At 36.2% G+C, this 15,350-nt stretch overlaps 1 protein-coding gene across 1 annotated transcript; it reads left to right on the top strand.

Moving 5' to 3' along the window:
• The first annotated feature begins 242 nt into the window (after positions 1-242).
• On the top strand, positions 243-12,085 carry LOC132612817 (uncharacterized mitochondrial protein AtMg00810-like). The gene is made up of 3 exons (XM_060326901.1): positions 243-404; positions 477-798; positions 12,036-12,085. The coding sequence occupies exons 1-3, from the start codon at positions 243-245 to the stop codon at positions 12,083-12,085; spliced, it is 534 nt and encodes a 177-aa protein (XP_060182884.1).
• Positions 12,086-15,350: the final 3,265 nt, after the last annotated feature.

Raw genomic sequence — 15,350 nt, 5'->3', positions numbered from 1 at the left:
TCATTGTTCATCTACCATGCGGGGACTGAAATGACATACATATTACTCTATGTTGATGATATTATACTCACTGCATCCTCAGACGCTCTCCGTCGTTCCATCATGGACAGGCTTGGTTCCGAATTTGTTATGAAGGATTAAGGTCCTTTGAATTATTTTCTTGGCATTGTTGTGACCCGTCACAAGGGGGGATGTTCCTCTCTCAACGTAAGTATGCCGAGAAAATCATTGATCGCGCGGGTATGTCATGTTGCAAGCCCTCTCTCACTCCGATTGACACAAAACCGAAGGTCAGTGCTACTTCGGGTGCTCCTTATGAAGATCCCACTCATTGTCGTAGTCTCGCAGGTGCTCTTCAGTATCTCACTTTCACAAGACCAGATATTTCATATGCTGTCCAACAGGTGTGCTTACATATGCATGACCCGCGGGACGATCATATGCATGCTCTTAAGAGGATTGTGCGGTATGTTCAGGGCACTCTTGATCACGGGTTGCATCTCTACCCATCATCGATCACCGAACTTGTCTCCTACACCGATGCAGATTGGGGTGGCAGTCCGGACACTCGTCGTTCTACATCGGGGTATTGTGTATTTTTGGGTGACAACTTGATTTCTTGGTCGTCAAAGCGACAACTAACTCTTTCTCGATCTAGCGCTGAAGCAGAGTATCGTTGTGTGGCTAATGTTGTCTCTGAGTCTTGCTGGATTCGCAATCTTTTATTGGAACTACATTGTCCGGTTCGCAAAGCTACGTTGGTATATTGTGACAATGTGAGTGCCATATATCTGTCTGGTAATCCGGTGCAACATCAACGCACCAAACATATTGAGATGGGCATTCATTTTGTGTGTGAGAAGGTTGCGCGGGGACAAGTTCGAGTCCTTCATGTCCCGTCCCGATATCAGATTGCAAATATTTTCACTAAAGGTCTTCCTCGGGTCCTTTTTGAAGATTTTCGTGACAGTCTCAGCGTTCGTAAACCTCCCGTTTCGACTGCGGGGGTGTGATAGATTATGTAAATATTTTGTAATATTTTGTAATCTCTTATTTAGGTTAGAATATTTTGTACTCTCCTATTTTGAGTAGGATATTTTTGTATATTAACCAATTCAATGAATGAAAGGAGACTACGGAAAATATTCTTTCACAAAAAAATAAGGACCATAAGAAAGTCCCATTTGACATTGAAGCTGGAACTTGAACTTAGCTTCTGCGTAAATTAGTCTTTTAAAATAAATTCTAAAATTTGGATCGTTCCCTTAGGAAAAAGAGAATTAAAAATCAAAAAGTCACAGATACTGAGGCTGAATCTTGCAACTGTTCTTTTTTCTTCTTGTTCTAATATTAGTCTCTGAGAAGTAAGAAATGGTTAGTTCGATCCTTTGCTTCATTTGAAGTTGACATTTAAGAGATGTGATTTATACATTTCCATGTTTTTTGGTTAGCGCAAGTGCGTTCTTCTCTTTTTTAACCTTCCTTGTGGAGATGCGCTAAATTTATAGAAAAAGGAGCATTCTTGTCAAATCTTCATTCTCATGAGAGCATTTGTAACGAGACTCAATTAAGTCCCAGTTTTCATTATGATTTTTTCCGGTAAATTTCAGCTTCTTTCTGAAAATTCATATGCTTAATTAATTTCTCACTTATAAAAATATAATAAAGGAATTGTGAATGGATGTAAGTAAGCTCGTGCCATGTTGTGTGAACTTTGCTACATAGAATATATTCCTTTGCTTGGGTCATTTTAACTTTTTTCTGTCAGTGTCGTCTTAATCTTAAAACTTTTATGTACTCTAGGCTATTTTCTATGCTTGAGTCATTTTAATTGTCTTCTGCCAGTGGCATATGTTAATCTTAATGTAACTTTATGTATTTTGATCCTGCTCTACGAAGGAGTCCGGAACCAAAATGCCCCCCAAAAAAACATTTTGAACCAAAATACCCCAACAAAAAAAAAATGTTACCAAATTACCTTTAGCGCAGTAATTTACTGCGCTAAAGAAGTTAACTGGGATGGCTCCGTTAACTGCTATAGCACAGTAATTTACTGTGCTATAGTGTCCCTCCTTTTTTTTCCGGCCATTTTGGTTAACCCTTCTTCCATTACACTTTTTAACGTATTTTGACCATAGATTAATCATGCTTCGGGACCCCGAAACTTCAATATTTTATATAGAACCTTACTTATTTTTGTGCGATTAATAAGGTAGGATCAATACATCAAGGATACACAAAAGTTCGGATGGCCGTTTTAGTGGTTGAAAAGTGCTCGAACGCCATTTTTGTTTGAAGGCTCGCTGACATTAGCTTGAAGTTCTTTACGAATACTTAAACTTGTTCATTAATAATTAATCAAAAGTTAATAAAAATGACAGCATTCATACAATAAAAAAAACTTAATTAAATTGCATCATTCATAACCTTGAGTAGATGAAAATACTTACCATACTAATATTCTTCAAAATAACAGCATAATCATAAATTAAACTTAAAACTAAAATCACAACATTCTTAATCATCATCAGAGTACAAGTCCTCAATATCGTCCTCAGAAAAATATTGGCGGTTTCTTAAGACACATCTTTTTTCAATAGCAGTTAGTTCTCTACCGGTTGATGATGCTTGTTCTTCGGCCAACTTTAGCATGTAAAATCTACATCGTCTTGCCAGCATTCTGTTGTTTTCTTTTCTAATCCTTTGCACGGCAAGCTCGCAAGTTTCTAGACCTACTTGAGGCATGGTTAAGGAGTACCTTGTTGGGACTGGAGCGTTGAGATTTTTCAAGTCATGAACAAGACATTCTGATTCGGCAAGCCGATGTGACCATTCTCGGCGTAAACCGCAATAATATTCCCGCGGATCTAAATATTTCACACTGCGTTATACTTTCATAACGCGGTATTTTACTGCGTTGTGACAGAATAACGCAGTAATTTACTGCGCTATTCTGGTGGGACCTGACATAACGCAGTTATTTCATGCATTATGCAACACTCCGTACTTAATTTGATTTGACGTAACACTGTAAGACACTGTAATTGCATGCATGTGTTGGTTATATATTCAAACTTCAAATCCTATTAATACCGAGTTCGTATAAGGCAAAAAAAGCTTCATCTAGTTTTTGCATTTTGTATTCCTCCTAAATTATTCAAAATGGCAGATGTTCCAAGAATTAGAGTTTCTATATTCTAGGACGGACAAATTATATTCGAGGAAAATAATTTGCACTATGATTCTTCCCCAAAATACCATGTTAAGTTCCACTTGACTTAAAATTCTCAAAACTACTCCAAGCCTTGTATAATAGACTACAAGTTAGTAGAAGTGATTTTGATCTAAATATAATTGGAAAATATCCAATGTCATTTACGCCGCAAGGTGTAACTAGTTATGGACAGTGGTACATTCAAGATGATGATTCTTTGACTGATTATTTGAAGGCGCCTTATGATTATAGGCAATGCATAACTTTAAACGTCCTTGAAATGTATATAGAGAAGGTCCCCATTAATCGACTTGAATTCACGGCTAGGGCTCCTCGGGAAGCCCGAAATAGACCTCGTCGGGAAGCCCCGTCTATAATTCAGGCCGAAGTCACTCAAACGGAACCTACTAATCAACACAACTGTTCTTTTATCTTCTTGTTCTAATATTAGTCTCTGAGAAGTAAGAAATGGTTAGTTCGATGCTTTGCTTCATTTGAAGTTGACATTTAAGAGATGTGATTTATACAGCGCAAGTGCGTTTTTCGGTTAGCGCAAGTGCGTTTTTCTCTTTTTTAACCTTCCTTATGGTGATGCGCTAAATTTATAGAAAAAGGAGCATTCTTGTCAAATCTTCATTCTCATGAGAGCATTTGTAACGAGACTCAATTAAGTCCCATTTTTCATTATAATTTTTTCTGGTAAATTTCAACTTCTTTCTGAAAATTCAAATGCTTGATTAATTTCTCACTTATAAAAATATAATAAAGGAATTGTGAATGGTTGTAAGTAAGCTCGTGCCATGTTGTGTGAACTTTGTTACATAGAATATATTCCTTTGCTTGGGTCATTTTAACTTTTTTCTGTCAGTGTCGTCTTAATCTTAAAACTTTTATGTACTCTAGGCTATTTTCTATGCTTGAGTCATTTTAATTGTCTTCTGCCAGTGGCATATGTTAATCTTAATGTAACTTTATGTATTTTGACCCTGCTCTACGAAGGAGTCCGGAACTAAAATGCCCCAAAAAAAAACATTTTGAACCAAAATACCCCAACAAAAAAAATGTTACCAAACTACCTTTATTACTGCGCTATAGTGTCCCTCCTTTTTTTTTCCGGCCCTTTTGGTTAACCCTTCTTCCATTACACTTTTTAACGTACTTTGATCATAGATTAATCATGCTTCGGGACCCCGAAACTTCAATATTTTATATAGAACCCTACTTATTTTTGTGCGATTAATAAGGTAGGATCAATACATCAAGGATACACAAAAGTTCGGATGACCGTTTTAGTGGTTGAAAAGTGCTCGAACGTCATTTTCGTTTGAAGGCTCGGTGACATTAGCTTAAAGTTCTTTACGAATACTTAAACTTGTTCATTAATAATTAATCAAAAGTTAGTAAAAATGGCAGCATTCATACAAAAAAAAAACACTTAATTAAATTGCATCATTCATAACCTTGAGTAGATGAAAATACTTAACATACTAATATTCTTCAAAATAACAGCATAATCATAAATTAAACTTAAAACTAAAATCACAACATTCTTAATCATCATCAGAGTACAAGTCCTCAATATTGTCCTCAGAAAAATATTGGCGGTTTTTTAAGACACATCTTTTTTCAGTAGCAGTTAGTTCTTTACCGGTTGATGATGCTTGTTCTTCGGCCAACTTTAGCATGTAAAATCTACATCGTCTTGCCAGCATTTTGTTGTTTTCTTTTCTAATCCTTTGCACGGCAAGCTCGCAAGTTTCTGGACCTACTTGAGGCATGGTTAAGGAGTACCTTGTTGGGATTGGAGCGTTGAGATTTTCCAAGTCATGAACAAGACGTTCTGATTCGGCAAGCCGATGTGACCATTCTCGGCGTAAACTGCAATAATATTCCCACGGATCTGAATATTTCACACTGCGTTATAGTGTCATAACGCGGTATTTTACTACGTTGTGACAGAATAATGCAGTAATTTACTGCGCTATTCTGCTGGGACCTGACATAACGCAATTATTTCATGCGTTATGCAATACTCCATACTTAATTTGATTTGACGTAACACTGTAATTGCATGCATGCGTTGGTTCTATATTCAAACTTCAAATCCTATTAATACCGAGTTAGTATAAGGCAAAAAAAACAAAAATTTTGAAGTTTCATCTAGTTTTTGCATTTTGTATTCCTCCTAAATTATTCAAAATAGGAGATGTTCCAAGAATTAGAGTTTCTTTATTCTGGGACGGACAAATTATATTCGAGGAAAATAATTTGCGCTATGATTCTTCCCCAAAATACCATGTTAAGTTTCCACTTGACTTAAAATTCTCAAAACTACTCCAAGCCTTGTATAATAGACTACAATTTAGTAGAAGTGATTTTGATCTAAATATAATTGGAAAATATCCAATGTCATTTACGCCGCAAGGTGTAACTAGTTATGGACAGTGGTACATTCCAGACGATGATTCTTTGACTGATTATTTGAAGGCGCCTTATGATTATTGGCAATGCATAACTTTAAACGTCTTTGAAATGTATATAGAGAAGGTCCCCATTAATCGACTTGAATTCATGGCTAGGGCTCCTCAGGAAGCCCGAAATAGACCTCGTCGGGAAGCCTTGTCTATAATTCAGGCCGAAGTCACTCAAGCGGAACCTACTTATCAACACAATTACCCTGACATGAGTACCTATGAACGCATTTTGACTGGCCAAATGCCTCTGGATAGTTTAAGTCGGCAATTTGACGGGCAGTGGTAAATATTCTTTTTATAATATTATTATTATTATTATTATTGTTGTTGTTGTTCTTGTTCTTGTTGTTCTTATTATTATTATTATTATTATTATTATTATTATTATTATTATTATTATTATTCTTATTATTATTATTATTATTATTATTATTATTATTATTATTATTATTATTATGTGTAGTGGCACTTGAATGCTACTAATGATGTTGATTATATTAGTTAGGGTTATACACCTGATATGAATCATATCGGACGGTCTCCTCAATCGGGATGGATGAATCAGGTTGGAACATCCTCAACCTATCCAACAACTCAAAGCGATGGTCCTTCCTCAAGTTTCGGTGCAGTTGATTACTATCGGTACGTCTATTTTTTTTAACATCAATAGTGTCATTTGATGTGTAGTAGTTAAAACACCCTAATTTCTTATATAGGGAGAATATGGTGGTTGCACCAAATTATAGGCAAAGGCCTGCTATGGATGGTCCGGATTATCCGAATTATATAGTGACATCATCCAGCGATAGTGAGGAAATACCTAATGCGGAGGAAAGTGACGATGAGATTGAGGTTGGAACTAATCCTCAACATCAAGTAGAACTGTTGCAAGACATGATGAACAGTCCGGCACACGAGGAGGAACTGAATTCGCAGCAACCATTTGAACAGCAAGAGTCGACTCCGGTTCAGTCACAAAACCAATTTCAACAGCAAGAGTTGACCCCGATTCAGTGGCATTCCGATGAGATCCCCTATCTTGATCATCTTCAAGATCACCCAGATGCCTTTGTCTTTACTAGGGATGATGATCATATTCGGCGAAGTTTGTGGAAAGAGCCAGTGGATCTTTTAAAACAAAAGGCTCATATTGAAAAAGGGATGATTTTCAGCTCGAAAAAATCATTGCAAAGGGCTGTTAATATTTATTGCATCCAGGGGATGAGGGAGTTTAAAGTTGACGATTCCACGCGAAAACTTTGGCGATTAGTCTGCAAGCGAAAATATCAAGGCTGCGAATGGATGCTCCGTGGTAAGGAAATTGCTGAAAATATGTGGACTATTTCAAAGTTCTACACAAAGCACACTTGTGATATGGGTGACCTCCCAGATGATCATTGCAATCTAGATACTAATTTTATTGCGCGTGTATTAGTTGGCGACATTAGAGAAAACCCAAGGTATCCCCTTCGCCTAAGTTTATTTTACTTTTGGTGTTAATATAATGTTCCTCGTTGTTATATGCTGATATTTTAACTTTTTCAGGTTCCCTATTAAAGATTGTATTAGAGCCGTCTTGAAAGTATATAGCAAAACTGTTACTAGGAGGAAGGCGTATCTTGGGCGTAGACGTGGTGCACATGAGATAGTCTTCGGCAATTGGGAGGGCTTTTTCAAGAGATTGCCGAGATACATGGCGGCTCTACAACACTTCAATCATGGTACTGTTGTTGAATGGAAGCTCAAATCGAAGCCTGGTGTGCCCGGTAATATTTTTGATTTTGTGTTTTGGGCCTTCAAACCATGCATTGATGGTTTTGCTCATTGTCGGGCTGTATTATCAATAGATGGAACACATGTGTACGGGAAGTATGACATAAAGCTGCTAATAGCAGTTGGAATGGATGCAAATGGAGCTATATTCCCTCTAGCTTTTGCAATTGCAGCTAATGAGAGCATTAGTACGTGGGGTATGTTTTTGGACTACTTAAGGCAACACGTTATTAAGGAAGACATGGGAATATGTGTGATATCAGACAGACATGCTGGCATATTGCACAATATGTTCAATTTGCAGGGGTTGCAGCCACCATTTGCCTACCATCGTTATTGTTTAAGGCATTTGAAGGTAAACTTCCAAAAGGCATATCGAATCCCAGCACTTTGCAATTGGATGTGGGCGGCTGCAACAGAGCATCAGGAGAAGAAGTTTAACCTGCAGATGGACATTATTAGGCGGGCGAATGAAGCCTTCCACTGGTTGAATGCAATTGATAAAGACAAATGGACATTACACCAGGATGAAGGTAGGCGATGGGGTATGCTGACAACAAACAACTCTGAGTCATTCAATGGCTTGTTGAAATCTGCACGGGGACTACCCGTCACCGCAATGGTGAGAATGACATTTAAGCAGGTTGTGGAGCGATTCGTCAGTAGATCAAAAGAGGCCAAAGCACATGCAACATCACGTCTAAGATGGATGCCAAAACCGTCAAAACTGTTCGAGTACCACAAATATAAGGCTCAGAAACATGACCGGATGGAGTACGACTCTGCAGAGCACATATTTGAACTCACAACAAGTGTGCACCAAGGTAAAGGAGGTAACGTCCACACAATTTGTGAGATTCCAAGAACATACACATGCGGCAAGTGGCAATCATATCACATGCCATGTTCTCATGCCTTCAAGTGTTTTATCGCAATGGGAAAGAACGTCTCTCCGTACATGGCTGAGGAATATACAGTTGAAAATTATGCAAGAACGTATGCTGGAAGGTTCTACCCACTTGGTAGTGAGAGTTATTGGCCACCGGATCCATTTTCAATGGTTGCAAATAAAGCATTTATCCGTAAATTCAGAAAGAATGCATACTCGCGTATTCATAATGAAATGGATGTTCCACCGGGGAGATACACTCGAAAATGCTCATTTTGCAATTATGTTGGTCATGATAAGCGCAAGTGTCCCTTACGGCATGGTGGTCAAACTACATTTCGCAGTGGAAGTACCTCTCGTGATGGAGGAAACTTTCGTGGTGGAAGTACCTCTAGTGGTGGTGGCACATCTCGCGGTGGTGGCACATCTCGCGGGTGGTGGCGGAAGATCAACTCAAGGGCATTAATTGATGAATGTTTTTTAAGTTTTTTTCTTACTTTGATGATTGTATTTTAAAAAGTTTGGGTTTCTTATTAATGAACAAGTTTAAGTATTTTCATCTACTCAAGATTATGAATTATGCAATTTAATTAAGTTTTTTTTTTGTATGAATGCTGCCATTTTGACTAACTTTTGATTAATTATTAATGAACAAGTTTAAGTATTCGTAAAGAACTTCAAGCTAATGTCACCGAGCCTTCAAACGAAAATGGCGTTCGAGCACTTTTTAACCACTAAAACGGCCATCCGAACTTTTGTGTATCCTTGATGTATTGATCCTACCTTATTAATCGTACAAAAATAAGCAGGATTCTATATAAAATATTGAAGTTTCGGGGTCCCGAAGCATGATTAATCTATGGTCAAAGTACGTTAAAAAGTGTAATGGAAGAAGGGTTAACCAAAAGGGCCGGAAAAAAAAAAAAAAAAAAAAAAAAAAAAAGAGCAACACTATCCCGTTAACTGCTTTAGCGCAGTAATAGTTTGGTAACATTTTTTTTTTGTTGGGGTATTTTGATTCAAAATGTTTTTTTTTTGGCATTTTGGTTCCGGACTCCTCTACAAGCTTAGATATTAAAGAATTACAGTTGCTTTGTTTTATTAATCTGCTTGCAAATAGAAATAGATATGATTGATATTGGACATTATTCACTTTCTGAAGCTTTCCTAAACAGTAAAGATTTAGTATTTTTTATGAATGAATGAGATGCCAACATGCAAATATGTATAGTAAATATAACTGGTCGCAAATTTCGTTTTTTTCTTGATGCCATAATGGTCTTCAACGGATAATTTTGCTTTATGAGTATGTTTCAACTGTTTCTTTGCCTCACTATATCATTGGTGATTACCGAGAGTCAGGAGAGTTACACTCGGTATCTTAATTTGTATTATGCAAAAGTAGTGTATTTCAATATGAACTATTTTTTTAAGTGATCAACGAGGGAGATTCGGAGTTGATACATTTTGATCTCATAATGAAGAATTGAATGTATAAATGGTTTCAAAATAGGACACGTCAAGCTACCCTCTCATTACTGTTTTCCATACTTTAGTGGCTGATATGATATGAGACAATATCTTACTTTTAGTAGGTAATCTTTTCAAAATTTAGTGCTTTATTTAGAAAAAGTAAAAAAGAACTCTTCCGCCTGAAAAAAGGGATCGTTTCCAATTCTATAATGGCCCGTGTTTTGCACGGGCACGGAAGAAAGAGAATTACAGTCACATAAAGAGCATTACAGTTAAATCTCTTTATAATTGTCATTCGTTATAATAACATTTTATTATAACGGTCTAATTTTCTCCAGAACGATTTTTTATATTATATTTTACTTCTCTATAACAACATTCTTCCTACTACAGTAATGACATTCATTATAGCGGTAAACTCTTTGTAACATTACCTCTCTATAATAGTCACACTCAAATATTGTGTGATAATATTTTGTAAGAAATATATTATCTATAAAATAAAATATTAAAATATTTATGATAATCATCATTAATGTCATGTACATAGTAAATTTCAAGTACGAATATCTAAAATTCTTCAATTATACTATTAAGTTCTTAGAAAGCCTTCAACAGAAAGCTATTGAATTCTCTTTTGCTGAAAGTTTGAACAAAAATCCTTGTCAGTTCAAAAGTTATATTATTACTAAGAGACTGGAATTTATGAAATAATCTACAATTTTAGAATTCTTACATCAAACTTGAAAATTTAAATTTTCAATTAATTTTAAATGCATATGTTCCTTAGATTTTAATTCTTTATCGATATGGTATAACTAGTTATGGATTTCTTAGTAATTAATTAGTCTTTTCAATTTTTAATTAATGAAATATGAAAATCAATTGGGATTTTAAAATTAACAAGTGTTTTTGGTTTCGTTTATACTAGCATTAAAAGTAAAAAAAAAAATTGCGTAATTTTATTTATAACAGCTAAATGAAATCTAAACATCTAATGCCAGTATACATACATAGCAGCACCTCACTATAGCAGCCATTAAATTTTTGGACAAACGCTGCCATTATAGAGAGGTTTGACTGTATAAGGGGGGATCAAGTATTTAAGAGCACAAAATTTGTAAAATCATTGATAGAATACTAACTTTTTAATTTTATTTTTTAGTATTCACGGGAAGTAAGGAAATCCCTAAATGGAAAATTATATCCTCACTTACAAGTGGAGGTTTGAAAAGGAATATTTGAATGATGATATTGTTGTAAAACTTAGGAAACCACTTGATCACGAACAATGTAGGAAATGCTTGAAAGCTTAAGGAGTGTCAAAAATCTTAAGGATACTTCACCCAGTATAGGTGTAATCCCCAGGACTCAATAAGCTCTTTAAAGAGATTGAAAAATGAGAGCAAACTTGATTGATTTTATTCAATGACTACTTTTTCTTAAATACAAGTAAATGTAACTTGACTAGATTTAAGGAACTAATCGAACAACTTGATTATTCAAACTAATTCAAATAATTAAACTAAATTTAATTCCAACAAACCGATGACAATTGATAATTAAATCTACTTCTAACAAGCTGATAACCATGAGTTTATCTAAATACACCCCCTCAAGTTAGGTGTGGTGCAACTACACCTAACTTGGATAAATATCGAAGAAAGGCAGGCTGGCTCGGTGAGAGTGTTTGCAACTTGGTCCACGAAAGAAAGGTATTTAACAACCACTTTGCTTGATTGCACACTATTGCTGAGATAACAAAAGTACATTGTAATATGCTTCATCCTACTATGAAAAACAGGATTCTTGCTAAGAAATGAAACGGCAATATAATCACAAAAAATATTTGGTGTTTGTGAGATTTGGTATTGTAGGTCATTAAACAAGTTTTGGACCCAGGTAATTTCTTCTTTTTTTTTTGTTTTGTTTTTTTGTTAACAATCAAATTTTATTGATACCAAAGTGATAATTACAAAGCCAGATAGAAGCAGACCTTCTATTTCCCAGAAATTCCAACTGCAGCTATCTAAGGAACTTATACTAATCAACTGTTAGCCTATTTACCTATCAACATTTACAATGCAAAAATTGAAAGCAAAATAACATCACTGGCCTACATCAGAGACTCAAACAAGAAAATACTCAAGGAAAGTTGTTTAAGCTGTCTGATGCAGTCCTCCATTACTGTATATCTCTCCCTCTAATGTAGATATAAAGAGAAATCTCCCTGCAAAGTCTGTCACATTGAATCTGGCTTGACTGGAATCTCAAATTCTTCATTTCTCTCCAAATAAGTGACACCACCATATCAAAAACACAACATGTGATTGCCCCTCTGCCAGATTTCTTCCTTGCCCATTTATAAGCCTACTAAAGTTCCTCATGATAGCTACCAACAGTTCTATGAAATCCCAGCCAAGCCAGCATTCTGCACCATAAACCTTGAATAACAGGGCACTGAAAAAACAGATGATCAAGTGTTTCAAAGACACAGTCCATAGGAACATGAATACCAAATTTTTTTGCAATCTATCCATTGTTTCTAGTTTCCTCCAAGCTACTAACCATAGGGTAAATTTATGCCTTGGGTGAATATTTTGTTGCAATACCATACTCTTCCAGTGGACTCTTTGGTAATTAGGCATGAAATGAAAATAGAATTTTTTAATAAAGAACTTGTGTAACGACTTGTTTAGTCGTTATAGCAAGTCGTTATAGTATTTTTGACCCATTTATCCTTGTTGATCCTTCCCCGAGTCCTGTTAGTACGATTTTGACCCACGGGATGGGCGACACGATTCACGAGATCATCGAGCGAGTTCCAGTAAGATTTGTGGAATCTAAAGTCTTAAATTGAAAAACCACTAACGAACAATTGACTTTTGGAAAAAAGTGGATGTAACTGAATTTCAATAGTTTCATTAGGTTCGGAACATAATTTATGACTTAGTGAAGTCATTGGTTTGGTTCTCGAAAGATTTGAGTGTGATTTGAGTCGTTGGTGGAGGAACTAGTTAAGTTAAAGAGGTAGAGTTGACCACGGAACATTGGGTTAAGATGACCCCGTGTCGATGTTTTAAAAGTTCAAATGAGTTCGTATGATGATTTTGGACTTATCCACAAGTTTTGGTGAGATTCCGAAGAGTTTAAGATGGATTTGGGTTGTGTCGCGCTCGTATTCGATGTTTTCGCCGTAGTTCTTTGGCAATAAAGGGAACCATATTGATTAAAAGACCTTTGTTTTGTGTTTGATTGAAACATTAGATCCGTTTCGTAACTACGAAGCTATATCAAAAAGAATAGTCGCATTTCACCTTCGTATGAGGAAGTTATGGTCATTTTAGCGTTGCTGTACCTGGTGGGTCCGCCGTAGCGGGAGAAGTTCCGCTATAATGAGACCACTAAAGTGAAACTTTGACAGCTGTAGCGGTCGACGGGAGGCAGAAATTGACTTTTATATTGCAAATTTCGAAGCCATTCCCCACACAACATCAAAAACAGTTTTCAAGAAAATGAGAGGCGATTTTCTAAGGCTAGGGTGAAACTCTTCTTTGAAGCTAAGTCTTAACCTTTTTCCTGTTCGTTCCCTTATTATCTTTAAGTTCCATGAATAGTTTAATGTTCTCTAATGGTGAAGGAAAAAACTTGAACCCTAGAATTAGTAAACCCTTAAATAATCGATGGGTTGTTGATTTTTTTTGTGGATTAATCATCTAGGCGTATAGGTTATCACTTTTTAGGAAGGAAATTTGATTACCTGTGGTGGAAATTGCATATTAAGACTTAGGGTTCTAATAAAAATGAGAACTTTGGCCTAAAATTTGTTTGAAAGGGGTTAAATTGATTAGAAGACCCACGAATTGGAATAGTATGATTGTTGGGATTGAGATTATGACAAATTCACCATTAATTGATGGGTCACCTAATTGAAAAGGGTAGAAGTAATTGGGTCTTCTTCCCCAATTGTTGTTTTGTTTGATTAGATGGTATGTGGCTTACTTAGCATTATGGTCTGTCGTTATTTACTAGACTACCATCGTTCTGAGGCATTTCGGAAACAAAAGGCTCGTGTGGAGTAGTTCGTGGCTCTTGTTCTGCATTCGAGGTAGGTTACGGCTTACTTTAGTTAGACTTTGATTAGCGAAACGTATATATTGTGTTGAATTTACTGGAGAAAGCATGAATAGGTCTTCGAACAAGATGTATGGTTGGATATTACCTAGGTTGGTATGACTTCTGATTATGTGGGCTTGTCGCCATTACTTTATGTATTGAATAGGAGGTGTATTTGTTGTTATATGAGGAGGAAGGAGTTAATATATACTCATGTTGTTGATTGTGGCTTGCTGCCCTGTTATTGTGATTAGGCTTGTTACTTGCTTTGTTGTGTTGTGATACGTTTTGCACTCATTTTTCTCTCATTATGTCATTTATCATCGGAGAAAGGAAGAATAATGAGATTTGGCCTGAATCGAGTTGTATAATTATGATGACATCATGCATGACATACATTCTAATTTCACATGTATGTTGATATCGAATTATGACTTGGTACTGATGATGATACATGAGAAAGTGGAGCGACACAAGACTTAGTTGTGAGGTGTACGTGCTATATTTGGAAGTAAAGGGTGTCAAAGACTCTTTATGACGATCGAGATGGGTTGTATGATTTATTCCATGGTTGAGTTGATTTAGCTACGTCCTGATATGGCTTATGGCATTGTGACTTGCATTTTCATTGGCATTTGATTTCATTGATTTATCATGCTACTGTTGGGTTGATGTTTAATCTTGGGGTTCTAGACTTGAACCATATCTTGAATACTCATCTTGCATACATTATATGTTTAAAAGTCACATCTGACAGGGGGTGAGGATGTGGCCTATTTTGATATATATATTAAAGGCACATTTGACAGGGGGTGAGGGCGTGGCCTGTTTGTGAACTCATGATTCGAGGTCTATTCAGGAGTGAGGGGTACATGGACTTTGCGGGTCTCTCACGGGTCATGACTATTGTACCAAAATAGCCTTTAGCATGTATGTATCGGTTTGAGGTATTTGGCCATTGCATTGCATTTTACATCATTACATATAATCATGCATCATCATACGACTCTTTATTTTTTATTTGGTATGATCAGTTCGTATTATTATGGTGGCATGGATCGGATTATGGACTGGGTTAGATTGCTGGGTAGTGACTCTGCCTTGGTTAGAACTTAGGTTGTGATTATCGATTAAGATTATTGTGATAAGACAGACTTGTGGTTTAGAAGCTTTATCTTACATGGTGATTCGTTTATGGGAAATTCTGTGACTTGGTTTGAGTATTAGGTGCTTACCTGCTTATCTCATTGATTTATGCTTATATAGGTGGACTAATCTTAGTCGGCCTATGATGCTTATTCAGTACGTGTTGTTTGTACTGATGCTACTCTTGTTGTACTCTTTTTTTAAGTGCAGAGTTTTAAGTGCAGAGTTTGTTACTAGTTCCAGCTCTTGTCGTCGAAAGTGATCC

This window comes from Lycium barbarum, chromosome 10 (genome assembly GCF_019175385.1).
Source record: "Lycium barbarum isolate Lr01 chromosome 10, ASM1917538v2, whole genome shotgun sequence".
Taxonomy (NCBI): Eukaryota; Viridiplantae; Streptophyta; class Magnoliopsida; order Solanales; family Solanaceae; genus Lycium; species Lycium barbarum.
The sequence above is the reverse complement of the archived record's forward strand: the minus strand, read 5'-3'. Positions and strand labels throughout refer to the sequence as shown.